General features: G+C 42.8%; 1 protein-coding gene across 3 annotated transcripts; it reads left to right on the forward strand.

The window, feature by feature from the left end:
* Window positions 1–549: 549 nt before the first annotated feature.
* Window positions 550–10,566, forward strand: AKTIP (AKT interacting protein). 3 transcript variants are annotated; one of them, XM_015873636.1, is made up of 10 exons: window positions 550–676; window positions 2,642–2,743; window positions 3,925–4,130; window positions 5,571–5,635; window positions 5,718–5,818; window positions 7,060–7,148; window positions 7,220–7,318; window positions 7,532–7,639; window positions 8,027–8,087; window positions 9,649–10,566. In XM_015873636.1, the coding sequence occupies exons 2-10, from the start codon at window positions 2,702–2,704 to the stop codon at window positions 9,757–9,759; spliced, it is 882 nt and encodes a 293-aa protein (XP_015729122.1). In that variant the 5' UTR covers window positions 550–676; window positions 2,642–2,701; the 3' UTR covers window positions 9,760–10,566. The 3 variants fall into 3 exon arrangements, with proteins under 3 accessions (XP_015729122.1, XP_015729123.1, XP_015729124.1); XM_015873637.1 differs by having other exon boundaries at window positions 9,652–10,566; XM_015873638.1 differs by having other exon boundaries at window positions 9,573–9,768.
* The last annotated feature ends 152 nt before the right edge of the window (window positions 10,567–10,718 follow it).

The following is a 10,718-nucleotide window of genomic DNA, read 5'->3' on the forward strand; positions in this document are numbered from 1 at the left end:
GCAGAACGCTGCGGGGCCGGAAATAGCTGAGGATCCTCAGCATGGAGCAGCTGGGCCGGAACAGTGCCATGTCCCTGAGCAGCTCCATGTCCTGAGCAGCTCCATGTCCCTGCACAGCTCCATGTCCCTGAGCAGCTCCATGTCCCTGAGCAGCTCCATGTCCCTGTGCAGCTCCATGTCCCTGTGCAGCTCCATGTCCCTGCACAGCTCCATGTCCCTGAGCAGCTCCATGTCCCGAGCAGCTCCATGTCCCTGAGCAGCTCCATGTCCCGAGCAGCTCCATGTCCCTGAGCAGCTCCATGTCCCTGCACAGCTCCATGTCCCTGCACAGCTCCATGTCCCTGCGCAGCTCCATGTCCCGGGGCGGTGGGCGGAGGGGCGGGCCCATCATCTATTTCCTCCGTCATGTCCCCGCTCCTCTCAACCAACCAATGATCGAGAGCCGCTTTTTCTCACCCAAACTCTTTCTTCCTGCTGTGAGGGAGTGACAGGTGCGTCAGCCCGTCCCATTGGCCCCGCCGAGCCAGAACGAGAAAGCGATTGGTAGCGGGGAAGGCCGGGCCCGGATATGCGAGTCCGGGGGGGCGGGCTTTAAATGGGACCGAGGCGGGGGGAGAAGAGGAGCCGTGGTGGTGGCGGCTGGTGGGGCCTGGAGCGCGACTACAGCGGGAACGAGGTGAGGGAACGCGAGGGGCGGCGGCGGTGGTGATGAATATATCACGGCACTGCGGGGATAGGGGCGGAGGGGGGGGGGGTCTGTCTTGTAGCCGGGGCCCACCCGCGGCACTGGGGTCGCGTGTCCTCACGTTAACGGCCGCGCTGAGGTGAGGCGGCGGGAGGTACCACAGGGACACGTACCAACTGGGTACGTTAGGGAGAACTCCGTGTGTTTCTCATTATTGGATAGATGATCTCAGTGCAGAGTGATCTTTAGAAGCCTTTGCGTCGTTTAATGAGGGTTAAAATATGCTTTGCTTGGTGACGGAACCGGTTCTTAATAGCTTGTAAATAGGCGTCTCTGTGATGACAAGCTTGTCAGTAGAGCTGCGAGTGTGCTGAGATGCACAGCTGCCTTATGAGAGGTGGAGTCGGCAGCTGAGCTCCATGGAGCAGCAGCGATCAGATCTATTAGCACTGATGACAGACTTTGTGTACACACCTCATTCTCTGGCCTCTTCAGCTCCTGTATCAACAGGAGCAAATGTTTCATCCCAAACTCATCAAGTTATCACCCCGAGGTCCAGCTAATCATTTTCAAGTCTGCATCTCAGCTTCCTGAAGCTTTCACTTGTCAGAGCTGTAGTACTTGGATGCTCTTTGCACATCAGTTTCACCACCCTGTGGTTAGCCAGAAACTCCCTGAGGAAATGCCTTGTGTTTTTCTATGCAAGCATCTTGCTCTTTGAGTCTGGCCAGGTTTCACGTAAGAGGAAGGGCCTGTGGCACATCCCTCTGGCAGGGCTCTGCTTTGTAGACAGGAGATAGGAAAGGCCAGAACACATGGGCTGTTTCTCTGCTGTCCCACAGCGTGTCCCAGCGCTGCCCTGCCGGGCTCTTTGAGCTGCCTTGGCTGATGTGACTTTGGCTGCTGAGGAGGGGAAATGTCTGGAGGAATTGTGTGCTGGAATGTTGGCCTGAGATGATCCCGGGTTGGGAGAACATATTAGTTTTCAGCCCTTTTCTAAAGGGTGCTTGCATTTGTGTGTTGTTTTGTTGTTGTTGTTTTATTGCTGGACTGTTTTATAGCCTGAATGGTTGTTAGTTAGACAGCTACAGTCTGGTATCAGGGTTTCTTTTAAACCATTACCACTGCTGGGTAAATACTCTGGATTATTATTTTTTTCTTTTTAACGAGATTAGCATTTATTGACTATTTAGGAGAAATTCTGTGCCTTGTGTTATCATTTTCTCTATGAACTAGTCAAAGCAATGTGTAACAGGTGGCAGCTTGTTTACCATAGGAAGAGAACAGTAGTGTTGGCCACAATAGAACCTGTGCTAGTTTCTCTCAGTTTGCCACATCCTCTGTGCTGCTTTGGACAGTTCTGTACAATTTCCTATTAAAGGAATTGAGTGAATTGTCACAAAACTTAATGTAACCAGAAGGGGGGGAGGGGGAGGGGAAAGATCGGAGGAAAGGGGCAGTACCGGACATGACGTTATATAGGTAATAAGACCTGTTTTAAACAAATGAACAGAAGAGTTGCTGCAGGTCTCTACCCAAAGAGGAGCAGCATGAGTTATCTGAACAGTAGATCAAATGCTGGAACTCTGAATACTGCTCAAGTCCTTGTTATCGGATTGCTGATCTAATGGGTGCTAAGGCTTAGTGCTCCTAATGAACCCATTAAATAGCTACAGAAAATCATTTGTGTTCTGTGGCTTTGTTTCTTCCTGGTAGGGTTCCAATGCAGTTGGAAGCAAAATGACATTTGTGTGGTGCAAACTCAATGGGAGGATCATCCCTTTCACTAGGAATAGCTGAGATTTTTTTTAACTGGAGTGCTTCAGAAACGCGCCAACTACAAGTTCTCGTGTCTTACAGGAATATAAAGCTGGATATGGAATTCTGTCTGAATCCTGTTTATATATGGAGTTCTGTTTATCTGTAATGACATGTACTCATTCTGTGTGTTTTCAGAGAGGTGAGAAGAAACAGAAGACACTGCAAAATTGTGGACTTTGATCTGAAGTTCTCGTTATGAACCCTTTCTGGAGCATGTCTGCAGCTTCTGGCCGCAAGGTAGGTATCTAGTGAATAGGTACTGCAGTTTGACATCAGGAGGATGGGGGTCTTGTTCATAAAGGGGTCAGCTGCATTAATTGGAGCATGCATGTGGATGAAGTGTGCTGCAAAATTGGCTGTAATGACTTTTCTTATCTGGAGCATTTTCAAGGATGGAAGATAAACTTGTTCAAATAGTTGCAAGACTTAGTAAACAAATGTCATGAGAACTGTCTTACATAAACCTTAGCTGGATGTTGCATGTGCACTGGAGTGTTGACAGAACTCTGCATGTGTAACATTGTTAGTTTCTACATTTTATTTTATCTTAAAGCGTGATTGTTCTAGGGTTAGTCACTCCTCAGATTTTCAGTGCTATATTTAACTTTGTTGATGGTGCTTGTGACCAAAGTATTGCTATCAGTGCAGGTCTCAAGCCCTTCATGGTGCCATACTGTAAATCACCACTGCCCAGTCCCAACCCTGTGACCTGCAGGTTTGCCTTGGCAACTTGTAGAGGGATTTTGAAGGCTGTGCATAACACAGTGTTGTGTAGGGGGACAAAGGAAGTACAAAGTATTTTGTTAGTGAAAGACGTGGGCTTGAAAGGTCATTATAACAAAATTATTTAAATACATCTTGGTGTCAGTGTCCAACAGTGACTCTCCTGCAGTGGGAATGGGCACTATGATCCGTGTGCAGGGGGATGTTTGTCTTAGCACAGACAGTAAGTGAAATATGTGATATTTGCTGTAGAAAGTTCCCTTCTTGGCTTTGCTACGTTACTTTTCAGAGACTTTTTGAAGGCTAGAATGAGAGGATGCTTGTCAGTGGAGAAGTGATTTATCTTGATACACTGTGCTGGCAGTAGTCTGACTTCTAAGCTGATGGTTTATGTTACCTGCTTTCAGTTTCTAAAAAAATACAAGCCTCCTTAAGCATTTGTCTTAATCTGCAGATTTCCTATCCACCATCGGTTACTTTTGTGCTTGTAGACTAGGTTTAAGACAAAAGCTATAAAGGTGCACACACTTCAGTGCCCCCCACATACAGACAAAAGCCAACCAACCCAACATAAATCTCATTGGCCACACTTGTAAATAGTGCAATTGGATTTAAGCCTATGTTAAAACATGTTCTTATGTTAAATATTTTTAATTTCAGTGTCTTGTGTCATGGTCTTATTTTAAATCTAACAGAGACCTGAAGCTGATGAGAAAACTTTGAGTGGGGAACTGAGAACCAGTCCTTCAAGAGCTTCTGGAAAGAAACAGTTGCCTTCTGTTCCGAAGAATGCTGTGCCAGTTACCAAGCCTGCGTCCCCTGCCATGTCATCCCAGTCAACAAATGGAACACATGCTTCTTATGGGCCTTTTTATTTGGAGTATTCCCTCCTTGCAGAGTTGTAAGTTTTCACATTTAAAAATAGAGCTTCTCTTAGGTTACTGAACTTGTGCTTCAGTGGGGGGTGAAAAGTACCATGCAGGGATCTACTTCTGCCTGGTGTCTCCCCCCCGAAGAACGCAGTAAACCTCTGTTCTATCAAACTGTTTTTCTTGGGCAGCAACCTCACTCTAGAGATAGTTGAGGAGAAGGAGAGGTGTGTTTAGATGTGATTTTTCTGAATTCTTGTTTCTCATTCTTTAAGTAAATATATTTTATGTCTGTGCCTTTGGACCAGTTATCATAATAGCTTTTTTTTTTGTTGTTGTTGTTTTCCCCCAGAAGTAGCTACTCCTTAGAACCATTATTAAATTAGAAGCAAGCAGGTGTCTAGTTTGTTATGAATGTAGGGTACCAGGCAGTCGTGTTCAAATGTGGAACACTTGAATGCTTCCTGATGATACAGCTTATTAAGTGGATTAGGAAGACAATTCTTGCCTGTCAATCAGCAGTATTTAAAGTGAAACATAAGAGGGAGGAGCTACTGCAGTTTAGAGAGCTTTTGTTGGGTCAGTTGCTTTGATCCAGTCTAGTGCTTTGCAGAGTGTGGATCATACAAGACTGCAAAGCTTTTTAGTTTTATAAAGATACTGAAGCTGTTCTGTGCTATGAAGCTGGACTAACTTCCTCTGCAATAGATGTACTGGATTCTCAAGTATTCAGTGCCTCTTGGAATGAAATCCCTTGAGTCCTGATGTAATGCTAAGTTTCAGTTCTTGCGTTTAACCCTTGTATTGAAAGTGAGTTCTCAGAGCATTAGATCTTATTTCAGGCAGCTGAGTCTGACTTCTTAATACAAGAAAGGTGATTTTCTTCTGCAGTGTGCCATGGTGCATTAATATGCCTCTGGTTGAACAAATTCATGTATAGTGTGGAAGTTGTTAGCAGGGAAATGTCTTACTGATTTGTTTTTTTAGATTGTTTATTGATGCAAGCATGCTGAATTCTCAGTTTAATTGCCCTGTACAGCAACTAACTGCAAAGCCTATGAAGTGAATATTTCAGTTTATGGTGTGTAGTTTTCAGTACAATCCGCATACTTTGCATCTATGGCTCATTAAACCTCCTTCCAAATTTTAAGTTAAAGCTATGATAAAAGCTTGGAATTAACTGCAAGCCTAAAACAGTACACAAAGTCTCTTAATCATGTCCCTTCTTTCCATCTTTACTTTGAAACTGGGAATTCAGCAGAGAAGTAGGAAGGCATTAAACGCGTCTTTTGGGGAAAGAACTTGTTTCTACTTTTCTGCTTTTTGTTTTCTCCTTGTGGGAGAGCAGAGAGCTGGGAAAAGCACAGTGCAAGTGTATGGATACAGTTTCCTGTACAGTGGCTTTACTGTTGTCACCTTGCTGTAGGTGTAGTGTATTGTGGAGCTATTCTAAATGCTGATTCTAATTGCAGTACGTTGGTTGTGAAGCAGAAATTGCCGGGTGTCTACATTCAGCCATCCTACAGATCAGCACTAAGTAAGTTTAAATTTAACTTGGACAACTTGAATAATTACATGTTTTTAATTTCTTCTGCTCAAGAAAACTTTCTCACTTGCAGTGTGGTTTGGAGTGATATTCATAAGACACGGGCTGTACCAGGATGGTGTGTTCAAATTTACTGTCTATATTCCTGATAATTACCCTGATGGAGACTGCCCGGTAAGTGGTTGTGGTTGTGTGTCTTGGGTTTTTCCTTGTTAAAGCTGGTGTACCAGTGAGCTTCTCACTTCTTTTGAACCAATTTTGTTTAGTTGGCTGGCCGTGTTTGTGATGCATCTTGTACATGTCTCCCAGTGTCAGTGGAGGGAACTTGCTGCTTTTGTTACTGAAGCTGGTACAGATTGTTTTATACATCAGAGTGTTAAGCAGTCAAGCAGTTCTTTACATCAGCTCTTGAGTTGTTGTTTCCTTGCTGAGGAAGTTGAAGTTTAAGCATTTATGTATCCAAATTTGGAGTAGCCTGTGATGGAAAGCAAAATCCAGATGCATGTGCTACGCTCAGTGTGGTAGGATTTCTTGTCTTTTCTAAATACATTGAAACAAAGAACTAAGGGAGTTTGAGGAGAATGAAGTAGCAGGAAATGGAGATGTGTGGTATGGTATTACCTTTGATCTTTGCTTTTTCTCTTTCCTTCTGGGGAAAGATATCCAAGTTCCTACTTTCCTTTCCTGCTGTTTGTAGCAGTGTGACTCTCTCCAGAGAGGAGCATCTGGTCCTCTTGGCCAGATTTATTGAAGAGGAAGGTTGGGGGTGGGTGTATGTAGCTGCTGCAGCTGAGAATGAGCTGCTGTGTCAGGAAGCTGCCTGTTTGATATCAGGCTTTGTGTAAAGCTTTACGGGGACAGAATTAATATAAAGCACTTGATTTCAAAGATTAGCCTTAAATGTCTCTGACATCTCTCTCGTTCTTTTGCTCGCATGGGACTTTATAAGCCTTCCTGTTGAAAGTAATTTTACTATTATTGTGTTTTAGAGGAACACGCAAATACCAGAGGAAACAAACTGTACAGAGCTGAATGCATCTCACAGCTTATTTAGAAACTGTGTAGGATAAAAGGAATTGCAGCTTGTAGCTCAGTAATGTAAAGAACTTTCAGCTGAAGGTTTTTTGTGATGTTTTGTTTGTTTTTTTTCCTGGCTTAATCTGATCTTATCTGATACTGTTACCTGTGTTGGCGCTGGTGCTTGTGCTGTGAGCTGGATTAGTCTCCTGATTGGGTGCTAAGAAAGTCAGGGAGGACAGGACCCAGCATATCACATGGGTGTGCTGGGTTACAGTGTCACAGTTGCTTTCTTGTTACATAGTAGCAATTAATTGATATTTGGAAGCATCATCATAAGACCTGAAACAGCCTCAGCCAGTGCTTTAACACTGGGATTTTTCTTTTTTCAAATGCAGCGTTTGGTTTTTGATCTGCCTGTCTTCCATCCACTAGTAGATCCCTTGTCTGGTGAGCTGGATGTGAAAAGAGCGTTTGCGAAATGGAGGTTAGTGGTACTATATTGATGTGCAGTTTGGAAGGTTCTTTCCTTTTTTCACCTTGTTTTGTTCTTTTTAGGCGAAATCATAATCACATATGGCAAGTACTAATGTATGCTCGCAGAGTCTTTTACAAGATCGATACAACTAGTCCTCTGAACCCTGAGGCTGCAGTGCTGTAAGTATCTTCCAGGCATTGAAGATGTGATTGCTTTAGAGACTTTTGCATAGAAGTACAGAATCAAGAGGATTGTATAACTGCTTGTGGTCTCTGTCTGGAGCTCCTTGTGCTAGAAACTAACATGGAGGCTTTGCCCCAGTCTGTCTGTGCTTCTAGGGCAAACCTGTACCTCCTTGCAGTTTCTTGACATTGCTTATTTCTCTCTTGTAGGTATGAAAAAGATATTCAACTGTTCAAAAGTAAAGTGGTAGACAGTGTCAAACTATGCAGCAGTCACATATTTGATCAGCCCAAAATAGAGGATCCCTATGCAATCGTGTAAGTACCGTGCACAAACTGACAACAGCTTCATGCTTTGAGAACACGGTTTGGTATAGTTTTTTATTTGAAGCCTTTCCCTGCCAGAGGATTCAGGTTGGATGACCTGTTCTTTTGTATGTATGTAAGAGTACCTTGAATGTTCTTACCTTTATTTCTTTTTGCTTAATATTGAGTAAATCTGAAATTATCTGACACTGTGTTTGCTGTTGATAACATCTGTGTCAATATGTAGTAAGTTCTTGTTACCAAAACCTCATGATTTGTAGTTGACTTGAAATTAAGCAAACTAAACCAAGTAAAAGTGGTTTGTTTTTTTCCCCCTGTATTACTTCTCTCTGTGTGTTTGCAACACTGTGGAGTAAGAGAACTGTATTTTCTCCACAGTTTTTCTCCTTGGAATCCAGCTATACATGATGAAGCTAGAGCGAAGATGTTAAGTCAGAGGGTAAGTACCAAGTCTAGATTTTCACTATAGAAAGGGTTTATTGCCTGATAAAGGAAGGAAATGTTCTGTGTCTCTTTGTGATGAGCACGTACCAGGCAGGCTTTATTCTGCTTCTCCTCTGGATCTGGAAATGTGCTGAAACTGAATTGGTGTCCTAACTGAGCAGTTATGTCACTGTTCTAACAGTGTGTGTTAAGCAATTAATCATTCACCCAGCTAAAGTGCTTTGTTAGGCTGAGTACAATTGTTGGTAGATTTGGCAGGTTTTCTTTTGTATAGAGATGGAAAGGAACGAGAAAGTAGAGATTTGCTGACTGCTTTGTTAGCTTGTCCTGTCCTGGTCTGTACTGCTGCGTAACCGCACAGCCTCCAACTTTGTTCTTCTCTTCTGTTGAAAGATCTTTAATGAGTGAATCAAAACTTGAAGGCTTTCTTTGTTATTTGAAAACTTTTTTGGGACTGTTACTTCTGCCTCAGAGCACTCAGATACAGCAAGAGTGTGTTTGTTCATACAGCTCTCGACAGAGCAATACCTTCGATATTTGTACAGTCCAAGTGCAGTGATGCTGAGTGTCCCTTAACCTGCTCTAGAACTGAAGTGCTGAGGATAAATAACTGTATAATGGCTTTTGAGCTTAGCAATGCATACAAGAATTAGAAGAGGCTTTTTTGTCTTTCTTGGAGAGATTTAAAAGAAATGAGCCTGCATTCTGACAATGAGCTTAAGGCTTTTAAAATATTATTGAAAACACACCTTCCCTTTGATTCAGGTTATTATTTTTATATTTTAAATGATTCCTATAACTTGACAGGAATTGATGTGCAGCAATTCTGAGCCTGAATTGAGTGTCGTGACAAGTGAACCAACTTGCAGTATCTCAGGGCTCTGAAATGGTGGCTGGTATCTGTGTTGAACTGGCATTTGTTTTAGTTACAAATTACTGCATATATGGCGCTTTAATTTCTGGAGTGGTTTGATGATAGCAAGAGCGCTCAGGCTTCTGTGCATTAGGAGACTTGTTCCACAATGACAGTGCAGTTGAGCGTGTTCTTTGCCTTCCCTGTAAAAGGAGTTCCTTAGTTCTGTTTTCTTTCCTGTGTGCTGCAACCCTGGATCGATGTTTATTACCCATGTAACTTCTGTGCACTGAGAAACAACTGGCTGTGCTGGAGCTGTTAACAGCAAGTGAATGACATATGTGCTTTGATTTGGATTGACTCTTCTTTCTGTAGAACCAAGAGATTTGGCAAATAGCAGCGCAGCGCTGCTGAGCCTTGGTCTCCAATCAGGACGCTCTATCCAAGGAGTATCTGTTTCATCTTTATAGTATAATCGGGTGACAGTACATGAAGTCAGTCATTAGAACTCTCCTGTAGTGTCAGTGTAGATCTACGCATGTCGTGCTCACTCAGATTAAAGCAGTAGATGTTATGCTGTTTCTCTTTGAGGAGAGGAAATGATTTTGACCTCTTTTCTGCTTGTAGTTGCCAATCTGAAAATGTGTGGGAAAGTGTGCAAGAGAGCTTCTAGTAATTCTGACTTCAATTTTCTTCCACCTAGAAGAAACCAGAAGATCAGCACTGCAAAAACATGCATGTCTCTGGCCTGTCATGGGTAAAGCCTGGCTCAGTTCAGCCTTTCAGCAAAGAAGAGAAGACAATGCCTACCTAGCTCTTCTGGACTGTGGTGCACAGAACACTTTCTATGGGTGGAGGGAATGTAATGGAGGGAGAAACAACAAAGCAGCAGTTTACTGTATGGTAGCAGTGACTCCAAAAGATTATTGATGGATTACTGTCTCCGTGTTTTACATATGCATTAGGTTTTAAAGGCTTGCCTGGAGTTTGGAAGTATCTCTGAACACTGCAGTACTTCAATCTGAAGACTGTCTGGAGTGGGTAATTCCTCAGGGCTCTGACATGCCTGGAGGTTTGGGGTTGCTTTTAAGCTTTTATTTTTTCCCTCCAGGAAATGGCTATTTTTTTTTTTTCTTCTAAATTTTAAATTGCCGGCAGAAATACTAGCAGGAAATATGATGCCAGAGGTAAGCTGTGTTCATGTAAACTAATATAGCAGAGTTAAACACTATATTTAATGGTTTTAAATACTTTGGTTTCTATTGTAAATATGATAGGATTTGAAATTGTAAATAGATGGTTCAATGACTCCATTTAGCACTTTCCAGAGATAAAGCTGAGGATGATACTCAGTGGATGATGTACTATTGATTTGTAAATGGATGCTGTCCCTAAAGCACACATTAGTCTGACAGGGTGAAAGAAGAATGTCAGGCTTAATAGACTTTTTATTACATAAACACTAAAATCAAAGCTTTTAATGGTGGTCTCTTGAGCTAATAAAATCTTAGAGGATTTTAGATTCCCTAGGTGTCTACGCTGTAGGGACTAATAGAATAGCTTGACTGATGTGTGTTAATGGTGACATCTTACGAAAATAAAATGGAATCATCACTTTGCATTTGTCCAACTGTTCCTGTTTTAGACACTCAGTAAAGCCCGGGGCTGGGCTGGAAGCGCCTGGCAATAGAAGTGTTTGTAGGTGTCCTGCTGTGTGCTGAAGTGACTGGTTGAACACAGCTGTGTTCCACATCTAGGAAAACATTTCTAAAG

This window comes from Coturnix japonica, chromosome 11, assembly GCF_001577835.2.
Source record: "Coturnix japonica isolate 7356 chromosome 11, Coturnix japonica 2.1, whole genome shotgun sequence".
Taxonomy (NCBI): domain Eukaryota; kingdom Metazoa; phylum Chordata; class Aves; order Galliformes; family Phasianidae; genus Coturnix; species Coturnix japonica.

What these genes read in the sequence shown, in the direction of transcription:
- AKTIP (XM_015873636.1), top strand. Translation starts at nt 2,702, where the DNA reads ATGAACCCTTTCTGGAGCATGTCTGCAGCTTCTGGCCGCAAG. An exon ending in CTGCAGCTTCTGGCCGCAAG is followed by an intron (nt 2,744 to 3,924) that starts GTAGGTATCTAG and finishes TAAATCTAACAG; the next exon opens with AGACCTGAAGCTGATGAGAA. An exon ending in AACCCTGAGGCTGCAGTGCT is followed by an intron (nt 7,319 to 7,531) that starts GTAAGTATCTTC and finishes TCTCTCTTGTAG; the next exon opens with GTATGAAAAAGATATTCAAC.